The sequence below is a fragment of the Lemur catta genome, chromosome 2 (genome assembly GCF_020740605.2).
Source record: "Lemur catta isolate mLemCat1 chromosome 2, mLemCat1.pri, whole genome shotgun sequence".
NCBI classification, from domain to species: Eukaryota; Metazoa; Chordata; class Mammalia; order Primates; family Lemuridae; genus Lemur; species Lemur catta.
The window spans coordinates 123,824,690-123,847,192 of NC_059129.1; the positions used below are offsets into that span (position 1 = coordinate 123,824,690).

At 37.9% G+C, this 22,503-nt stretch overlaps 1 protein-coding gene across 1 annotated transcript; it reads right to left on the reverse strand.

The window, feature by feature from the left end:
• Positions 1-550: 550 nt before the first annotated feature.
• IFNGR1 (interferon gamma receptor 1) lies at positions 551-19,194 on the reverse strand. The gene is made up of 7 exons (XM_045544447.1): positions 19,035-19,194; positions 9,989-10,103; positions 9,158-9,324; positions 7,369-7,541; positions 5,265-5,451; positions 2,790-2,917; positions 551-1,302 (listed from the first exon to the last, which is right to left on the reverse strand). The coding sequence occupies exons 1-7, from the start codon at positions 19,120-19,122 to the stop codon at positions 724-726; spliced, it is 1,437 nt and encodes a 478-aa protein (XP_045400403.1). The 5' UTR covers positions 19,123-19,194; the 3' UTR covers positions 551-723.
• Between the last annotated feature and the right edge of the window lie 3,309 nt (positions 19,195-22,503).

The following is a 22,503-nucleotide window of genomic DNA, read 5'->3' on the forward strand; positions in this document are numbered from 1 at the left end:
TCTATTAGTTTGAATTAGATTTTAAATCCAATTTTGAAAAGCTTTCAGAATTTAAAAATATTGTACACATAAGCTTATAAAAACAAACGCCATACTGAGGAACAGAAAAGAAAAAAAAAATCCATTCTATCTCTTGAAGCAGCCAGAAAGGACCTGCTCTCACAGGAAGAAGGGATACCGGAGAGTGTTTACCGCTACAGCTCACCCATGTTTATGGAAAGGTTCAATAAGCTATAATGGTTTTGTTGGTATATTTTTTTTAAGTCTTTGTAATTTTCAGATCAAATGTGACAGTACCAAACAGCCACTTTACACTTCCACCTAAACCAAGACACTCCATTTGGTTAACACATTGACTGCCACATAAGGAAAACAAAATTTTTTTCTTGGGGGCCACAGTATTTTATTACAAAAATAGAACAAAAACTTTGAAAACAAAACAATCCTTTTTAATTCAATGAAAAATTTATTTTTTATTGTTTTCTGTGCATGAGTTATATGCAACTTGAAGAATAGTTCTTGTGGCTCCCAAGGTGAAGAGATATGTGAGTTACATATGCTTGCTAGGCCCCGGGCTCAAAACTAGTGTGAGTTAAATACAACTCACATGGCAGTTAATGTGTTAATGTCAACTAAGATACAATTTCTGAGATCATGATCTTTTCATGAAATCAAAACAGAAAAACTTTCCAGGAAAATTGGATCCTCCACAGTTGGTTGACGTCAAGAAAATTCTTTAGAATCTGCTGTAAGTCTATAACCAATCAAGGAGTCTTTACCACCATCATCTGCAAGCAGCTCCACTAATACGTGCGGTTTATCATAACCGAAAGAGATGGGGGCTTTTCTTAGCATCGTGGACTCTTGTTCTTCTGTCTTTATTTCAGTTTGATTATTTGGGGGGAATTCTGAGTCAGATAAGCAGCTACCTGACTCCACATGACCACTATCAGAACCATTTCTGGAGTGATATGAGTTTAAAACGACACTGCAGGGTTCAGACTGGTTACTACTTGAAGGCAAAGAATTCTCCCGCTTTATTGGAGTTGGGAGGCTGCCAGGGGCTGTGTCAGAAATATTTTCTTCAGTAGTCAACAATTCTGTTTTAACGGAAAGTTCTTCTTTATGTTCTGCTTCTCCTGGCTTGTCCTCAGTTTGCATGCCTGGAATTGTTGCTGAAGACAACTGCTCTTCACAGATCACGTTCTCCTTTTCTGGAACAAATGGCTGGTACGATGTGATGACCGATACATATTTTGATTCAGGTTTTGTCTCTGAAGTAGCACTTCTTACCACAGAAAGCTAAGAAGAAAGAAAATGATTAAAAATACATAATTTAAAAATAGTTAATTATTAAACTTAAGTTCCTATCTTCAAAAAAACCCTAAAATGTCTACAGGTAATGGACCACCACATGGCACATTAGGACAACATAACTGAACCAGGTGGTTGCCTATTATTTTCTTTCTTTTAAGTGAAAAGTACTATATTAATAAAAGCATATTGTTAGGACTTTTTAAAAGCCACTCCATATCTCACCAATATATGTTGCTTTTTGTATACTGACTTCCACATGTATGCATGTTATATTTGCAACAAGAGTACACCTACTTAATTTACATAATAATCTCATTACCTGTCTTCATCATTATAATTTTCAGTGGCTCACATTTCTTTATAATTAGATAATTTAATAGTATTAATAGATGTTGAAGTGTTTCCAATTTTTACTAGTTACAGAACATGTTCAATATTTCATACATCTTTTTATTTATGAAATTATTTCCTTACAATAAAATTTGAAGAATAGAATCGAGTACATCAAAAGGTATGGCATGTTTGTGGCACTATATATACTCATTATATACTTATCTTCCCACCAGGGAGGGCTATGTTACTTTTCACCAGCATATAGCAGTTATACTACCACAGGGACTACCGGATATTCAGTATTTTTCCTTCTCTAGTGCATGTAAAATGGCATATTGCAAGGTTGCTTTGTGTTTAATTACTACTAAGGATAAATACTATAATTTATATGTGAATTGACTAACTGGTGATAGTTCTTATCCACTTTACTTAAAGGTAGTGTTTTCATAGTAAATTTTAATACGTGCTTTGAACATCACAGATATTATTCCTGTCATATTTGATTCAAATAGTTACTATTCTATTAGCTTTAAATGTTCTTTTCATCATACAAAGGCTTTGAAATGTTGGAGATTAAAATGTCAAACTCCTGTGTTACTCTTATTTTTGGCCATCTTGCATTCTACATTCTAACTACAATGACATAATTTCTGTATTTGCAGATCTTCAAAAGCCATGCTTTTTGACTCTGGGCCTTAGCACATGCTGTTCCTTAGTACCTGGATAAACTCCTATCTGTCCCTGAAGACTGCTCAGGCATCATCACCTCTGGAAAAGCCATGACTAAGACTCACTCCCCAAAGCTGGATGGAGTCCTCATTGGCTCGTGCATAAACCTCTACCTTTGAACCTCTCACACTGTATAACCCATTGTATAGTTCTCTTTCCTTCCCACTACACTGTAAGTTCCTTGACAGACTGGTTTAAGTGTGTTTTGGCCCTGAAAATAAAAAAAGTACCTGGTGCATAGTAAAAGATGCAGTATGTGGTTTTGGATGTATGATAGATTGAATGACGTATAGCAGGTGAAACGCCATTGAATATTATTCCACTTTAAAAACATAATTTAAGAAACTATCAAAAAAGGTTCAAGTTAACATTTTTGTATATAATTAAATAAAAATATTTAAATATATTACCAAGGACTTGGGCAACATTATGTTTTTTCTCCTAAATGGATTAATCTTCTTAATATGACAATAGACAAATACCAGGATAAGTACTAGAAAGAGTAGGAAAACAGCAAAAACTGGAATCCAAACAGAATCTAAAAAAGGGGGGAAAAATCAAAAATTAGAATTAAGATGGAATACTGCTATTATCTGTCAAAAAATCTTTGTGCTATTCTTTAATAGATTTACACATGAGTTAATATGGTCAGAGTTTTAAAGAACACTGAAGGAAGCAGAAGTCAGGCAATCTGAGTAAAAAATCAGGTATGTGTCCTACACAGCAATATGATTCTTCCCAGCCCAGCAATTTGAAAACTTTCTGGGACTATACTGCTATGACAAAGTGTTGTTAAAATACCTTTTTCAGAACAATTTCCTCACAGCCTCAAATATAGGGTGTTTCCAGGATTATGCTTTTCTCTTACTTAAAAAGGCAAAAGAATTAAAATAATCTCTCTCTTTAGAAAGAAGTTGTGGGAATGTTGGTAACTTAAAATAATTTAGCCTCACTCCCCAGAATTTTCTGTTATGTTTATTTCAAGATTGCAAATACTTATACAGATACACAGATGTACACACATGCAGGAATGCTGCACAGGAATAAAGTCTCCTTTATTGCAAACTAGATATAAAGACTAACATAAAATAGGGAAGATTTGTTTCAGAGAACATACATCTGGAATCACCATTGTATTCTGCTATAATGTTGCTTTTAATTTAAGCAGCACAATCTTCAGTATTTTTTTCCTCAAAGTCCTCTCTGCCAAATTATTAATAATAGTACCTACATATTGTGGTAGTATCTGGCCTCCTTAGTGGCATTTCATTACCTTGAATTTCTTTTCCAAAGTAATCTCTTTGGAATAGTAACTGTGGAAGTTACTAGTTAATGAATGCTTATATTACGCCTATTACAGGATGTGGGAAAAAAAACTAAATCATTGCAATAGTAAAAGATAAAATAACTAACCACATAACTACCACCAGTGCTGTGCCAGAAGTCCCATGGGCTGAGAAGGTGCAGTATGCAAGGCATCGAGGCAGGTGGGCAGGGAGTGCCACAAACTGCAGTGGTGCCACCGTGTGGCCGTAACAGCAGGCCAGTTTATAATTCAGGCTTTTTAAAAAATAAATCTGGGGCATTTGCATTATTTCAAATTTTGTGCATAAACTAGTATTTTATTTCTCAAATAGCATAATGCAAATTAGCATAAAATGCACTGCATTACTTTAAGTCACCTATGTGAAACCTTCATTAATGGCCTGAAAAGTTTTTAGTATTAAATTTGAGATTTTAGGTATTTGATCTGACTCTTCAGCCTAGATTTCCATTCTTCAAAAAGATACCTGTATCATAAAATTTTAGTAAATTTTTTAACTTACAAAATACATTCTAAAAACATCTTAATAGGAAAAAATATATATTAAATATATATACATAGAACACAATATATATCATCAAAACATGATTTATCACAGTCAAAACCCCACAATCTTAAAAATCTAATAATTGTATAACATTCAATAAAAGAATATAATTTACATGATGAAATATTCTACAGACATTGAACAATATTAATGAAGTATCCACAATGAAAATGGAAAAATATTTATAATATGTGTTTAAAACAGTACACAGAATCATATATACTATACAACATGATCATGGCTATGTAGTAAAACTAAAGAAAACACCAAACTGTGAACAATAGGGTATTTTTTGGATGGCAAAACTACAGATAATTTTGTTTTCTTCTGGCTTTTCATATTTTACAAATTATCTATAATGAACACTTAAATTTCATGATTGCAAAGAAAAGTCCAAACTTTTTTTAATAAGATACCTGCTATCTGAGAATGCCAGTTCTAAAGTTTTATTATATACATCCATACATCCACACCCAAGGAAAAGATGAAATAAAATTATTTTATAATGTTACAAAATGATAATCAATCCACTATTAAAACTGATCTATATACTTTTTTAGATATTAATTTCTAGTCCTTATCCAGTTCACACAGTTTTAATCTGTCACAAAATTTTAATCAGTAAATATTCCTGCTATCTAGTTTTTAAATTTATAATCCCCATAAAGAACATTTTAATGGATTCATAACATTTTGCTACGTTGAAGTAACAAATTGACTTATTATTATCCATAATCCTGAAATGCAGACATTGATGAACACATTCTTAAGTATTTGTTACATTTTTTCTTTCCTGGGTCAAAAGGCCATCACATGGCTTTCCAAATTGGTTGTTATCTTGCAATGCCTGCGAAACTGCCTTATTTCTAATTTTAAACTCCAAGGAACAGAACTACTGAATATTGTTTTAAATAAAACATCTTCTGACGTTGCAAATGAATTTGCCTCTTTTCACATTATTCTATTTTAGTTATCACCCTTTATTTTTAGGGGAAAAAAAGGGCAAGAACTTACCTTTTATGCTGTTACTGAAAATGGTAATACAAACTTCTTTTGACCTTTCTGTTGTAACACCCCATGTGTCTGAAATTCCTTCTGCTGAAACACAGTACCGAGAATTCACTGAGGTCGCTGGAATACTTAACTGGCACTGCGTCTCGTTGCAATCATCTCCTGTCTGCAAATTTATTTTATCTAGGATCTGATGGGAAAGAAAACAGTGAAAATGCATGGCATGTTTTAATCTGCCAAAAAAAAAAAATCACCAGATTAATCCTGGTCAAACACTTCATTAAAACATATATATGATTAATGTTGAACATGTCTAAAAATAGCTTTGATATCAAATTATAAATCAATTTGTTACTTCAACATAGCATCATGCTATGTATTCATTAAAGTATTCATTCAAGGGACTGTAAATTTAAAAACTCAAATAGCAATAATGTTCATTTAACAAATGTTCATTTGTCCTATTCCTGGAGTGCTAGAAACTCAGCTGGTCGGAGACAAAAACAATTTATAGGAAGAAAAATAAAGGTATTATACAAAGGTTATAGGATCTCTGGGCAGTAATACATAGAAGTGACTGAAGCAATCCCTGGTAGCTGACCATTCAATCAGCCACAGTGCATGGATCACCTGTGCTAGAGCCTGAAGACACAAAAGTAGGATGGTGGTGCCTGACTTCAAATAACTTACAGAGAGACAAGTAAGAAATTGAACAAAGAGTAAGCACTACTGCAAAAGGAATACTGTGTGGAATTAGGAATAACCAGACCACAGAAGGAGAAAGAGTCTAGTGGATCAGAAAAGAATTCAAAGGGGAGGTGATACCTCATTGGACTCCTAAAGAATGAGCAGAAATTTGCCAAATGGAAAAATAGAGAAGGGCACTCTGTGAGAGCATGACACTTGCAAGGAACTATAAATAAGCAGTTCACCAAAGCATGGATGAAAACAAGGTTGAAAGGAATGGGGAGAGAGGTGGCTAGACAGGACACAAGAGGCCAAATCCAGGGCCTTGCAGGCCAGGCCATAGGAGGGAATTGAGACATCATTCTGAAGCTGATGGGGATATGGGAAAAGGTTATAAGCAGAAGAGTAATATGATTAGGCTTGCACTTTAGAAAGAAAACTCTGCTAGCAACCAAAGTGATATTTTAAAATCTAAATCAGATGCCACTCTTCCATCTTTTCAGAGGCCCAACATCTCACCCAGAATAAAAATATCAAAGTTGAATACCTCTAGTGCCCTAAGAGATGTGGCCCCCAGTCACCTGCCCCCTGCACCCTGCCCAGTCTCACTGCCCTCCTTGCTGCTGCCTTTACAGGGTTACTACGCTCCCGCCAGGGCCTCTGCCTGAGCGCTCCCCCAGGTACATCCATGGGGCTCACCTCCTAGCCTCCTTCTGCCCTGGCTCCAGCTAACAACCCTCCTGAGAGGCCTGCTCTGACCACCCTATTAAAAATCACTATCACTATCCACCCATCCCTTCCCCCTCCCTGATGCCCACCCTATTTCTCTGCTCCATGGCAGTTCTCCCCTGAGTTTTATCTGTACTGTTTGCTGCCATACTCCTGGTGCCTAGAAGGCACATAGCATGTGCTTGATAAATATCTGTTAAATAAATTAATGGCAGCATTGTGGAGGATGGAGTAGAATAGTTCTAATCAAAATGGGGACTCCACACCAGTGCCAGAATGTGATTATAAGACCACAGTACACCGTTAAATTTTCTTTCAAAAACAATGATTCAAATTATAGCTTCATATTAATTTACATCACTGCTAGTAAGGCAGAAAAAGTTAAAATTATCTTCACCTTACTAGTGGAGAAATGGAGGCACACAGGGAAAAATTCTAGATTAGGGTCATGCTGTTAAATGAGGCGAAGAAAAAATTTAAATGTATTCACATTGTCAGTGTTAGTGATTAACTCCGTATTAATTCCTTTCAAGAGGATTCACATATATTTTTTTCTTACCAAAATCTATGATCTGTGAGTCTTGCCTGAATATTTGTAAACATTCTACTTTCATTACACTACAGAAAGAAACAACTTACGCTAGTTACAGAATAATTTCCATTTTGAAAAATATGAAATAGAAACGCATACCTCACTTCCATTCACTGTCACATATGCATTGTACATGAATGTGTAACAGGTATTTTCGTCATCATACATGGCTCCCTGTTCTTCTCCATTTACAATAATTAAAGGGTGAAATATGTCAATAACGATTTGGTTTTCCTTCCTTCTGATAGCCAGTTTAGGTGGTCCAATTTTTCCTGGGGAAGGAGAAGGAAGTCTAATTAGTACTGGCCTTGGAACTTCAGAGTATGTCTCATAAAATTGCCATAATCAATCAATAATCTACTTTTGTGTTTTTGTTGTTCTAAAGCAGGACCACCCATTTAAACCACTCCACAAAGATTAAGAAGACGTCCTTAAAGAAAATGTTTAATAAATCTCAGGCAAGAAGTACTCTTATCTAAACTCTTAAGCAGTTTCACTGTTAGTTCTAGAGAAAACAGGTGATAAACCTTGGTTAAAAAAAAAACTTGATATAAGAGAAGCTCTATTAAGTAATTTGCTTCTGTAGATTAAGAAACCTGGTTTCTAAAATGTTTCAGAAAAGGCATTTTAGTTATATTCCCTCACCAAAATTCTTCGTGTCTTCAACATCTATGGGTGTCTGGCGTGAAGGCTCTATAAGTTTGTTTTAACTCATTCAATTTTTATTGTGAAAATCAGAACTATGTATTTATCTATTCCAAAAATATTTATTATTATGTCTTTCATGTTTGAGACTTTGTTGGTGAACCATTTATCTATTTGTCACATACTGACTGCATACTACTGTGTGCCAGGCAGGCCTATCTTTACTCACCAATGTATCCTCAGGGCCTAGCATACTTTCTGGCACATTGTAGACCCTTGATAAGTCTGTGTGGGAAAAATGTGATATCCAGATGGTAAGGTTATCAGATGACAAAGGCATGGGCTCTGGGGAATTAAAGGGCAAGTAGAGGAAGGGCCTGTGGAAGAGACCAAGGAGGCACGATCTGAAAAGCAGGAGCAGAACAAGGAAGGAAGTGAAGCTAGAAGAAAAGGTACTGAAGGACTGGAAGCCTAGAAAAAAGTCAAGTTAACAAGTTTCCTTCACTCAGGAGTGAGGGTCTGTGAGCTAAGATAAGATGTCACAGATAGAACACAGGAACTGGCACTAAGGACTCTGGAGTTTGAGGTGACAACAAAGATCACATATACTATGGGAGTGGGATGCTAGAAGAATTAAGGGCTGAATATTACAGGGGCTGGAGAGATTAAGGAACTCTAAAATTTGGACAGGCATTAAAGACTTACAGTAGAGGAAAGAATGAGAGTCAGCTGCCAAAGTCCTCAGTGAACGGAACTTGCACTGATCCATAATTGTATGGAGTAGAAATGTCTATGGTTTAGAAGGGGCAAAGTGATGGCCGCTTCTTAGCCCTGTTTCTCTTGTAAGGTTTGAAAGAAAGGGAAGATACAGGGTAACCATTCCTTTTCAGAAATGTTGGGACCAGAAACATTTTGGATTTCTAATTTTTTTAGATCCTGAAATATTTGCATTATATTTGTCAGTTTAGCATCTCAAATCTGAAAATCTGAAATCTGAAATGCTCTAATGAGCATTTCCTTTGAGTGTCACGTAGGCTCTCAAAAAGTTTCAGATTTTGGAGCATTTTGGATCTCAGATTTTTGGACTTGGGATACTCAACCAATATTGCCTCTCTAAATTCCTCCAAATGTTTCTTAAGCATTGTGATAATTTTCAGCAACTGCTTATGAAAGCAAATACATACAGAAGACATGTGTAAGTATTTCCAAATTTAAAATTTACATGTGTATACATTCTACTCACCATGTTGGCACAAAATAAATTCTTTTGATCTTGCATAGGCAGATTCTTTTTGTCCAACCCTAGCTTTAACTCTGGCCCAGAGAGAACTTGATGGATCATCAGTGTAGTGAAAAATATTACAATAATGATGAGAAATATTGACGCAAGCATCAACCCATTCTGCATCCCTAAAACAAAAAGGAATAAAGAAACACAAATATAACTTTCCCTGTTACCATATAAACTTGAATCACCTCTGACTGTGCTTTGCTCTTCATTTACAGCATAGAGCTTAGTAGAAAGAGCTGAATAAGAATAGGATGGAGAAGCGAGATAAAGGAAGCCCTTATTCTTTGGTTAGAAGCACTACAAAGTCCTTTTCAATAAAGAGGCCTAATTCAAAATATAAGACCTGTACAAATGACATTCCACAACTAATTTTTAAAAATCTGCTTCTAGATTCCATTAACATAGATGTTACTTAATTACAGAATCAAACACATTACAAAGACTCCTAACAGTTGTCAAAAACTTTTTGGAGTTTTACATCTTTCTACTAAAATACATACACTATAGGAAGTAAGATGACATCATAACTATTAGCTTTATTTATTATGCCTTAAAATCTCAGAAGTTAGTGATACTTCTCAATATCGACAAGAACAAATAGGAGGCAAGACGTATTCTGCAAACAATTAATTTGTATCCTTAGCACTTCTAGACATCTACACGCAGTTCAGTAAGTTTTGCCACATGGGAAGGAAGGATGATGAAAGCAGAACACAGAGAGTTGTGGAATATGCAAGGACCCAGACAAAAACAGAATAAAAAAGGTAAAAAAGCAACACTCACCGATAGTTCTTTACCTGTGTAGTAAAAACAGGGGTCTGTGGCATGGTCTGGTACTCCCAGTAGAGGATAGGGTTCATGTTATAGGACTGAATTGTAACATTGGTTGGTATAGGCACTGCAAGAGATTCAAAAAGTAAAATGGACAATAGTAAGAAACTAACATTAATGTTAGAAAACCTTATTATAAGATGTCCTATTAGTCAAATATGTATATTTTAAGAAAGTACAATTCAACAGGATATTAAAATTAAATTAGGAGATTTCTAGAAATTAATTTTACTGAAAAATGTATAGAAAGTTCTGTTTTTAAATTACAGAAACATCATTGTGATGTAAGGGTAACACAAAAATAGCATGAGACAATAAATTCCCATGTTTTAGGAAATTTTATAAATAAATACACTGCCTACTGTAATAGTAATTCTGAATTCATTCAATCACTGGAATTTTCAATATTTGATACCACAGATTGTATTCAATATCCAGAGACGAACTGGCAATACCAGGAACAGCCAATTTCACTATAAAATATCACCAGGCTCTCAACCCTATACTCAATAAGTACTATTACACCTTTAACACCTTTTCTATAGTACAGGAAGAGATGCTTGAAGATTGACTGAAGGAGTTATTGACCATTCTAGTTTCAACAATGTTCTGCTCTCTGGGGTGCGTAGGGTTTTTTTTGTTTTGTTCTGTTTTTACAAAACATACCCAATATTTCTTCTTGACTTTGCTCTTTTAAACCATTTCAGACATTTGTTAAAAAGACTTGAAAGAGAACAGGCAGAAATCATTTCAATATCTAATTCAACATCTAATCAGATACTACCAAAATCTAGTTATTAAAAGTAGCCACTTTCCCCTTGCTCAGTATAAAACGTTATCCACCACCCCTTGGAAAACTGAACACATACACGTCCCCTCCCTCCCTTCACTTCTTTAAAATGAACATGAAGGGAAAGAGTTGGCGATATGACCCAAAAGTTAAGGTTATTCAATCCTACCTACCTGGGAAATTCCACTCAACATGATTTACTTATATATAATTTAAATAAATAAATGAATGCAATGTGGATAGGAGCAGCAGTTTCCAAACATAACATCATCATTCTCAAAAACTCTGAGAGAGTCAGAGGTTTATATTTTTCCAGAGCACCCTGGATGATAATGCTGCTCACTGAGGTTCATGTCAAGTGGACTGCCCTAATAAGAAAAATACTCCCTGGGTCACACATTAAGAAACCTGTGTTTTTTCCTGGCTATACTGCTAAATAGTTATTTTAGATCTACTCATCTGTCAAGTGAGGTGTTAATTTCATATACATAAGATATTTGCTTACTGTTAAAGGAAATACCTATATTTTTCCTAAAACAAAAATTCCAATATTCGAGACCAAACTGGTATATTGCTTTAATTTATAATTACTTAACACATGCATTATCTTTTCAAAGCAGAATATGGATCAAGAGTTATTTAGGTAAACAATAACAATTCAATTCTACTGCCTTTTTTGTCTTTTTCTGATTATTTTTTCCTTTAAGGCAGTGGCTCTCAGCAGGAGGTTGATTCTGTTCTCCAGGAGACATTATGCAGTATCTGTAGACATTTTTGGTTCTCACAACCTGCAGGGGTAGCGGTTGAGGGAGGTACTGCTGGCATCTAGAGGGTAGAGGCCAGGGAAGCTGCTAAATATCCTACTGCACAGGACAGTTCTCCACAACAGAAAGTCATCCAGCCCAAAATGTCAACAGTGCCAAGGTTGGGAAACCCTGCTTTCTATGTTCATAATTTTAGGGTTTTTTTCCCAGTTTAGGAAGAAAAACTAATTTAAAACAGAATGCTTTATAGTAAACTAATATATTTCATGGCTCCTCCCAACCATACAAATAAATAGATTTGGTTACTGCCAAATTACCTAACTTCTATATTATCTACCAAAGTAGTGTAACAATTTGGGCCAAAAGGTTGAGATTATGAAGCTGGGAGGGTGTCTCACAGATTCAAATACTCCATATTACAAACTTGACCTTTCTGTGGCCAGCGATCAGATAACTATAATTTTTCTCCTCAGGCTTCCTAAAAGACTGCTGAAGGCAGTCTTTGGTTCTCTAAGCAACTGCCTTGTAGGTGAGCCCGAAAGCACTGTTCTGGCATGATTTATCCTTGGCTTTTCCCTTTTGGTTTTGGTAGAGTTCCAACAGCCATACATAGCAGGGACTACTGAGGCTTTCTTAGGAGGGTTCCTTTTTCTGTGGTATGTTTGTACTTCAACTTCCTGAGACACCTAGTCTCAAACAGTTTACAATGCACGCTTTAGGTTGAAATAAAAGCCACTTCCCCCTTGGATTCAATTCAACATCAATATCAAACAACAATCACACATATAAACCTAATTTTGCAGCCAGATAAGAAAGAGAGGTACCTAATGCTAAGAAAACTCATAATGAATCTGAGCTTCCTTTAGAAGCCATGTCTTAGTTTTAGCACCTTTTGCCTCTTCGGAGGCTGGGAATTTTCAAACCATCAGGTCCTGGGTTCTTTTTGTTTAACAGTACTTCCCATGATTAATCTAAGTCTTGCATTTTATTACAAGAGGCAAGAGAAACCAGATGGCACCTTCAACACTGCTTGGAAACCTCCTGAGCTAGATCATGCAGCTCATCAGGCACATTTTCTACTTTCCGTGTTAGTGAAGGCAAGTGTCGCTAAGCTTTCTGCCACTACACAACGAGGGTCCTCCTTCCTCTAGTTTCCAATAGTGACAAGTTCTTCACTTCCCCTTAAGGACCTCTTTTTAATTATTTCCAATAGGAATAGCTTTACAACTGTATATTCTCAATCTGAAATTCCTATATTTGAGGAAAATGCATATAGAAGTCAATCTACATACTAGAATATTAAATAAAGTAATACCTTTGTACTTAGGAAGGGGCTAATGAATCATACACTATAAAACCACAAACAACAGACTCATGCAGCATTAGTTTTTAATGTGAACCAAAGTATGTTTCTCATAATTTAAGTAAAAGCCTGACATGCTTAGACTAGGACAAGGACTTAAATCATAGCTTTCAAAGTAATCAAGACAGACAGGTGGTAGGAGGAAGGGAATTTCAATGGATTAGGGCAGAAAGAAATTATTACTAGGTTAAAGGAGAAACTTCTGAATATTTACATCAAACGATGTAACCTATGGTTTTAATTCTATCAGAAGAGAAACCATGTGGTTATTAGATATCTGCCTTTATCCTCTTTGCCAAAATCACATGATAAACAGACATGAGTAGGTTTTTCATTAAGGTTCAGAATTTTGTAATCTGAAGCTTAAATTGTTATATATTCATATTAAAATAATTAAAGCTTATAATAAACTTTTATAGTACATTTACACTGTGTAAATAAAAATTATATGCAGAAGTAGCAAAAGAGTTATCTGAAGAGTTTAAGAAAAGATCCTACTAGAGTGATTTTCTGAAATAAAATAATCTTACAAATTTTCCCATCTCTTCAAAACATCCAGCTAGACAGCTTTGTGTAACTGATGCTGCTTTTGGAAATGGGTTCAAAATTATTAGGTGCATTAGATTTCCATTACACCCAGAGTAAACTTTAGCTATTTTAAGATCTAATTCCCAAAACTCCTCCCAGAATTCATGGCTCAGGACTTAACAAAACCAAACACAGGAGAGAAGAATCAGTTTTTCATAACACTCTAATTACAATGCAGAAAAAAAGGACAATTCTAGTTGGAGCCAACTCTTTCCTCAGAAAGAGGAGACAGGAGATGGAAAAATAACAAGGGAAAGGACAGTAAAACACCAGTAAAGATCAGCTGGTGATGGAGCAGTGCCACCCATAGTCAATAGTACAACTCAAAACCAAATGCTCTAAATTAAAGCAGCCAGACCCTTTTCTGAATAAATGACTCTCAGAGAAGAAATCTAACACCTTGCCCACGTTAAAGACACAGGGCCATGGGTACTTTCACAAAGGTTTCTTCTGCACAGCAAACAGCAACAGCATAAGAAATCCAGATTGACTAAGTTCTGCAGTCCCCAACCCCTGGGCTGCGTATCACAGCCTGAACTCCGAGCCCTGCACTCACTTCCCAGTGGAAAAATTGTCTTCCATGAGACTTAGGAACTGGGCCTCACAGCAGGAGGTGAGCAGCAAGTCAGCCAAGTCATGCTGCTCCCCACTGCTTGCATCACTGCCTGAGCTCCACCTACCCGCCCTTCCATGGAAAAACGGTCTTCCATGGTGCCAAAAAGTTGGGGACTGCTGGACTAAGTGAAAAATATCAAATCAAGGCTTTTGTATTTTTGTCAGAATATATTTATGATTACAATCTACCTCCTGAATGGCTTTATAGTGCTGATAAAATGGACATTTTTCTTAATGCCTTCCAACTTTAATCTCAGCAAGTAGCAGCATCTCCTAGATTTAAGCTGAATTAAGGACATTTTGAGAATTCTTGCACATAATGTTTCAAGTGTTCATAAAAATTTTTTAATTGGAATATTTCAACACTTTTGGTCTTTGAAAGGAATCATATATTGATCACTTTGGAAACTAATGGAAAAACAGTCCATTTTCTACTTCCTATTATTTTCTCACATTTTCAGAAAAAGATAGTTTTAGAACTAAGGGTATAATGAGAACATCTAAAACATTTCAGGTCTATTTTACCTTCTATTAACATATAACAGTTCCTTAACTGAGTCAAGATTCCTAGCGTCCTTTCAGTCTTCTCTTCTATGTTTGGGACCTATTCTGGTCTAATCACTCACTTATTCTCCCTTAAAATGTGGAGCCCAGAAATGACATACAGATGTGAAATACTTTTCTTCCTTTTTTTTTTTTTTTTTTTAAAGAACTGGGCATAACAAATAGCAGCTTACACTGAACTTGTATGTATTAACTAACCTCCTGCATATCTTTCCCTCACAGCACCACCAAGTTAGGTGCTTATCCAATAAATACCTGCTCAGCCACTTTTCTGACTTGAAACCTGGGACTCTATTCTTATTCCTGTTTATCCAATTTCATAGGGTTGAGTTTGGTCTGGCATTAATTCTGATTTGGAACAGTCCAATCTAGTCCCCAGGAGAAGTTATTTCTCAAGACTAACTCCTTTTTGGACTAATTCATTTTAAGTTGAGAAACAGTTTATAGTTTAGGAACTGAAAAAACAGAACAGGCCTTTTCAATCTATGAAAAACAGGCAAGAGGTGGAAGAACAAGTTAGCTACTGAGCCCATTTTAAATTTCTGGATGAGTTTGCTTTTTAAAAACCAACACAATTTCTCAAATATATATGGAGGTTATTTACCCCTTATTTTATTACATGATCACAAAAATATTTAAGCAGTTATTCTTAATTAAAATCCCAACAAAACTCTGCGTATTTTCAAGTCTTGTTTTCTCATTGATAAATATGTATGATAATATTATCTCTCTTACAGGATGCTTGTGGTGATTATCTGAGATAATGCACAAAAAAGTTGAGCACATTGCATGTCCTGTAGTAAATGTTCAATATGTGACAGTGATTATCATTCAGTAATGTGCTTTATTATTTTAACAAATTTAATATTTAAAGATACATTTGCTTCTTTAGGTTTTCTTTTACATAGAACCAAAATGTGGATCTTTCAAAGTCTGTATGAATCATGAATCAGAATAAAATGAAAAAGAAAATTTAATATGCTGTTCAATAAATATAACTAAAATGCTAATGTAATGCTTAAGTATTCTGAATCTCTGAAATATATATAGAACCCAGAGAAAATAATGCAAAATTTAAACACTATCCAAAGCATTATCCTAAAACCAGAGGACAAGCAGAAGCATAGGTGATAAAATACAGGTCAGTTAAGAGCCCTGTATCTGAGAGAAGTCCAGTCTGCCTCTCCAGCCATTATCCAGAGTGGAACAGCAAACTGGATGAAGGCAGCCAGTAGCACATCCTGATTTACTTAAAAAATATATACTTTTTTATATGTAAAACGGCATGAAGAGTGAAACATTACTGATTATTAATTGGCACACATGCATTTTATTTTCACTTAAGAAATACTGATCAAAGCCTATGAATGTAACACATTTCCAAACACTTGGATTTTCCAGAGACTGACTGTATCACTATATTCTCTTATCTGCTTCCTACTAAGTCCCCTCATCTAAGATGAACTTCCAGCTACATAGTCAAGCTCAGCAAGGGTAAGAGTTAACACAAGGAGGGCATCCAAGTGCAGGCACCGGCAAGACTGGGAAGCTAACCAAGAAGAGCCAGAACCAGGTGTCTCTGTGGGTTTCCTCCAACTCTCTGGAGATTTTGTATTTTAAATTAACTTTAAAAGCCTAAGGAACACAACCAAATCTACAGAAATACAATGAAAAAATCTAGAGAAATGTGTCAGAAATGCACTGAAAAAAAGGGAGCTCACTGACACTTGTATTTATAAAATGCTGGAACACAAAGGCTTCAGCAGATCTTCCCATGGGAGGCAGACAGGCAATCCTACTCTCAAGAAAGGCTTCAAGGACGTACAAGCTGTGAATCACAAGGGATGCCACACTCAGGAGGGCCCTGCACTCAGAAGGAAGGGCTTGGTACTTAGTTTAATACCCTGAGCTGGGAATCTGAGTCAATCTCCTCCTCTCTGCCCACATCCAGTTAGTCAGAGTCCTATAACTCTGCCTTCTAAATGTTCCTTCAAGCTGTCCTCTCGTCTCCATTTAAACTACTTCTCATCAACTCCTCCCCACACTAAAGCAGCATCCTCCTAATGGGCCTCCTGTCTACTCTCAAACTATCTTGTAAGATGACTGGTCTGTCTAAACAGCATATCTAATCCTGCATAAAATTATTCCTCTTTGTAAGATAATTCAAAGACATAAGCATTAGTCAATAACGACTGACTGCAGCAAGGCACAGTCGGCATACCATTTTGTTGTCTCAGCACCTGTACTTCTTTCAGGGATGCCACACCTCTTCTTCTGGGAACTCTGCAACCTCACCCGCTGTTACAATGTCCCTAGCATGTGAATTGGCACGTAAAGCAAGACAAGCAAATCAGAGCCTTCCCCTGGGATTTTGCTAGGATGAAGAAAGCTGCCAGATATCAAAACGGTCAATACCCAGTTAGAAATAAGAGGAGAGTCTTAGCAGTTTGTGTTCCTGGTTCTAGCTTCTTCAGGCCCAGCTGGCATCTCTAATTTTCTGTTTAACTTGTTTGGTTTCTCTGAGTCAATAAATTCCTCTTCTTGCTTAAGTTAGCCAAAGTTATGTTTTTAACCATTGCTGTTATACATGCCAAGGCACTTCATTATTTGGTTCCTATCTCTCACTTATCCTATCTCCCCTTGTATCCTCACACACATAGCCTATAAAACGCTTAATATTCCACTAATTCAAAATGCTTTTTCACACCTCTGCCTCTGAACATACCAGTTTCTCGGCCCCTCTGGTTCTAATGCTGGGGTCACATTCTTTGTGGAGTCTCTCTTTACTCTCCTGGAAGAGACAAGTACCCATACCTTGCTTGTTCCAGGAGCCTGTGCCTAAGTTCAAGTTCTTATCACAATGTATTAATATACATGCTGCAACTGCCCATGTGGATGACTGACATGCCTTACATAATGGCAGCTGGCAGAGTGGTTAAGCACTTGGACTCTGGTTGGGCGTAGTGGCTGATACCTGTAACCCCAGATACTTGGGAGGCTAAGGCAGGAGGACAAGACTTTGAGACCAGCCAGCATGATGTAGCAAGACCTCATCTCTAAAAAAAAAAAAAAGAACTTGGACTCTGGGCAGACTGCAGCACTTACAACAGTGCCCAGCTCTTAACAGCTATTAGCTATTATAATCATGATCCTTGACTTGAAAGCAGAAACTGAGTAACCACTATTTTTGTATTCCCAGCACTTGGCACAATGTCCCAAAAAATGACTACATATTTTAAATATTTTTTACTTGACTTTTAAAGAGCAACCCAAGGGATAGCTGGATATGAATGGAGCACACTTAACAGGAGCTCATGGGAGAAGTCATTATTCAGAGGTTCAACCTAGAGTTTGCCAGGATTAAGGAGGATGGGCCTCCCTACTCCTTTCAGGCAGCTGCTAACTGGAGACACTCAAGATTTCGGAGAAGGCGGGGTGGCCGGTGAGTTGAAAAGGTTTACTGATTTCACTGGAGCTCCTAATCATCATTACTGAGCTTTAGAAACGCTACCATCAACATCTGTTTCCTAGGAAAGTCAATAAGCAGGTGGAAATGAAATGCTCCCAGGAACTAAGCTATATTAAGAGCCCTACCGCCAAACAAATCTGACAGTGAGTACTCACATCCCACCACTTCAAGACAGACTTAAGGTGGAGAATTTACTGCCACTTAATTCCCAGCTGGCAATAGAACGCAATCTCTCCCATCCGAAGGATTGGGGGGTCCACCCTAAGGATAAAGTATTTAAGCCATGAACTGTGGCCACGGTGTCAAATGCTGACCAGGAAACTCACAGTCATGTGTCATTTAACGACAAGGAATTTCGTCTTGTGGTAGTGTACTTAACACAAACCTAGACCGTATACCCTACTACATGCCTAGGTTATACGGCGTAGCCTATTGCTCTTAAGCTACGAACCCATACAGCTTGTTACTGTACTCAATACTGAGAAGGTACAGTAAAAATACGGTACCATAATCTTATGGGACCACGCCGTCCCACGTTGACCGAAAACGTCCTTACGCAGCGCATAACTGTACTTAAAAATAGATTTAAAAAGCCAGAGAAATCGAGAGGCGTGATTTACCGTGGTGGCAACAAGAGAAGAGGCGAGAGGAAGGGACCTGACCTACGCAACCACGGAGAACCCCCTCGCCGCCCGGCCGCCAGCTCCCCGCCAGACGCTGGGTCGCGGGCGAGCAGGGCCGCGGAGAACCGAGGCGGCACCACCGGGTGGGGCTTCCCGGCTGGGGCGGTTCCCTCCCTGCCATCCCGTCTCCACCCGGCCGCAGCCCGCCGCGAGCGACAGTACCAGAGGACGGTTCCGCATCCGAGGCGACCCTCTCAGCCCTGCTCACAGCTTGCATGAGAAGGGTTAGGAGAACGAAGAGAGCAGCCATGTTGCCCCCGACCGACGCCAACCCCGGCCCGGAGCGACCGCGGGCGTCGCCTGCCGCGGCACTCTACCCTCAGCTTTACGTCACTTCCGCCTCAGGGAACTTGCGCGGGGGCCGGAGGCGGGGCCATGGCGTGAGGGGCGGGGCCATGGCGTGGGAGGGGCGGGGGTGGGGAGGGGGACTCTCGCCAAGCACCCGGCTGTTGGTGACCCAGTCTGTGGTCGTGGCCTGGGCTTACGCGTGTGTGGCTAATTTGCGTCCAAAGGTTACGTCTTTCGGGTTGGCACCACGTTCCGCGATTCTTCCTGTTTTTGCGGTGTCCTGGGGTTGTAGAACTTAGCGTTAGGCCACAACCGGGGCACAATACTTGCTTTACCCTATTAGACTTTGCCACCTACGTGCCTTACAGCCTGAGATTCTGGAAGAGAAGAGCCCTTAAAGTCCTCTTCCAGTCCTTGCTTTTTTATTTAAGGAGCTTAAAAATGGTTTCTGCAAACTCCCACAGCCCAAATCGAATTAACTTGGCCAAGAACTACTTTATTCTTGGAAAAAAAAACAACCTGCATTACCTTTTCAGCAATTCAGTGCCAAAGAGCAATTTATTAAGCAGCCTCTCATAAAGAGGCCTGGTTTTTGTCCCTCTGACCACATCTGTTGTTTTGCATCCCTCCGATTCCACTCCAGCTGCGTTGGTCTCCTTGCCCTTCCGAGGACGCTCAACGCTTGTGCTAAAACATACATATGGCTAATCATCTCGGCTGCAATTCTCTGTGCATCATGGCCTTTTGTAAAAATTTTAAATTGCAACCCACCCTCCCATCCTCCTTACTCCTCCGTACTATTTTTTCATGGCAGTTTTGAGCTTGCTCACACTATAATATGCACCTTGGTGTTTATTTTCTCCCCCTTCTAGAATGTAGTAAGCTCCATAGGGCTGAAATCTTTGCTTGGCACTCAATTATTATTTGCTGAATGATATAATGCATGATTACATTAGCGTTAAGCAGAATTTTGGAGAGGAAAAACCTTATGAAGACAACTAGAGGAATTACCAGCTAGATCATTTTGTTTATGTTATAAAAAGTCCCTTAGCTCAGTACTTCTCAAACTTCAATGTACGTATGAACCATCTGGGGATCTTGTTAAAATGCAGGTTTGGAGTTAGTAGTTCAGATTCAGGTTGGGGCTTGAGAGTCTGTATTTCTGACGAAATATATAGAGAATGCCAACGCCCTGGCACTAGGACCACACTTCAAGCAGGAAGACCATAGTTCAATCTAGACTAGGTTTGGGGGGAATATTTTCCTTTGATATATTTTTGATGTCCACTGTATGAAAGGCACCTTGTAGCCAGTGCAAGGATAAATAACTGATCTTTGCTGTTTAGGAGTTTATGGGGTAGGACAGAACATAATATTCAGTTGATAAACAACATTATTTTAGTACCCATCACAGGCTGGGTTACCCAAAAAGTAAACTCTGAGGTAGAGATTAAGGTGCAACACATTTATTAGGGAATGCTGCAGGGATAAACCCCTGTGAAAGGGATGTGGAGGAAGCAGAGCAGAAGAAGAAGTTGATCTGTGATGCCATCCCAAGAAAGGCTTCAGCAGACCCCATACGGAGCTCTGGAGCTGGGTTGGCTTTGCAGAGGTGTCTTGAGTTGGTATGAGGGGCTGGACCTCACATCTCAGCACTGATTTGTCATTGCATACTAACTGCCCCTAAAATGGGACATGATTTGGGGCTGTCCATTTCGTTAGCTGAGGCTTTCTGCAGAGAAGGCTGACAGCTGAGGGTACCTACTGGCAGCATTCTCAGAGGCAGGGGAGGAATGGAACTAAGTCTTCTATTCCTGAAGGGGGATTTGGGCAAAGCTTCACGGTCATAGTGCCCACCACAGTACCTATTCTTCTGAGGCACGTGCTAGTCACTTGGAGACTAAAGATATTTATTAATTCACTAAATATTATTGAGTGCTACTGTGTGTGTCTGACATGGGTGGGCACAGAGATATAGACTTGAGCAAGACAGACATGGCCCCTGCCCTCATGAAGCTTACAGTCTACTGAGGGAGAGGTGCATTAAACAAGGTATTACGTAAGTAAGTACTGAAATTGTGGTAATTGTTCCCAAGGAGAGCAATGAGATTAAAGGACCACAAACAGGGATTTAACTTAGCCTAAGTTTTAAAGACATTCTTTCTTAAGGAAGTTACAATTATGTTGTGGCCTGAAAGATAAGGGGAAATTAGCCAGGATAAAGTTGAGAGATGGAGGCAGGGGTCACAGACTAGTTAAGAGAGGTAGGAGGAAGATCAATAAAATGTATTTTAAAGTCCAATATAAAAATCTTATAGAGCCAACATAGAAACCAATCAGCAGTGCCAGCCTCCTTGGTAAGTTTCCAATGTCTAATGGCTGGTTATTTAATGGATATTCTTGGAGAATATCCAAGAATATGTTGGTCTCCATTATAGCCTTGGGTGAGTTTTTAAAACCAAGAAAACAGATTTAGGGTGAGGAGTAGAGTATTCCAAAGCTGGGTGTACACTAAAGTGCTGCTTTTTTTTTGCAGGCCACACTCAACACAGCCTAGAGGAATTTAATAGGCTGAATAACATTATTTAAGAAATTAGAAGTATGCTCTAATGAGAACAGAGACTGGGTGTGTAGCACAAACTTTATATTTTTTGGCTTAGGTCACTGTGCATTTCCTTCCCCTTTTCTCCACAACAGAAATGTCTGCCAGCTTCCCTTTAAAGGAGACAGCTTGAAAGTTTGTGGCTGACGCACATAGTTTTAAACTCTCTTGATTATTCTATAAATTATAGCCAATATTCTTGCCCTTCCACACTCTACCCACACCTCCACACTGCCCCTTTGTTCTTGTCGTAGCACTTATTAAATTACCATCTGGAGATTCCATTGGAAATGTCATATATATTCATACACACACACACATTTATTCGTACATATATTCTCCACAAGTAATTACTGAAATTATAGTCATCATTACCAAGGAGAACAACAGGATTATAGGAGCATAAACAGGGACTTAATCTGATATTTAAGGAAATCCATATATCTGTACGAATGTATATATAAATATATGTGTACATATACACATTTTTTCCAATTTTCTCTCTCTTCCACTAGAAAATAAACTTATTTCCTTCAATGTCAGATCTCCTGCTCCTAGACGAGTAACTGTCATTCCATTAATATTTATTGAATAAAAATATGAATGAACAAAACAAGCTTGTAAAGAGGTGTGGGTTTGAAGCAAGTATAGTTAAATTTATGGTGGTTAAGCTATGATTGTGTCACTGATGAGAATTTGGAGATGTTTGGACATCACATTGGTACAAAACAAAGCATTATT

Bases quoted from the DNA above. Each gene is read 5' to 3' on its own strand.
- IFNGR1 (XM_045544447.1), bottom strand. From the start codon at position 19,122: ATGGCTGCTCTCTTCGTTCTCCTAACCCTTCTCATGCAAGCTGTGAGC. The intron at 7,542-9,157 runs GTGAGTAGAATG...CTCCTTCCCCAG, and splicing joins ATTTATTTTGTGCCAACATG to GAAAAATTGGACCACCTAAA. The intron at 5,452-7,368 runs GTATGCGTTTCT...CTTTCCCATCAG, and splicing joins TGACAGTGAATGGAAGTGAG to ATCCTAGATAAAATAAATTT.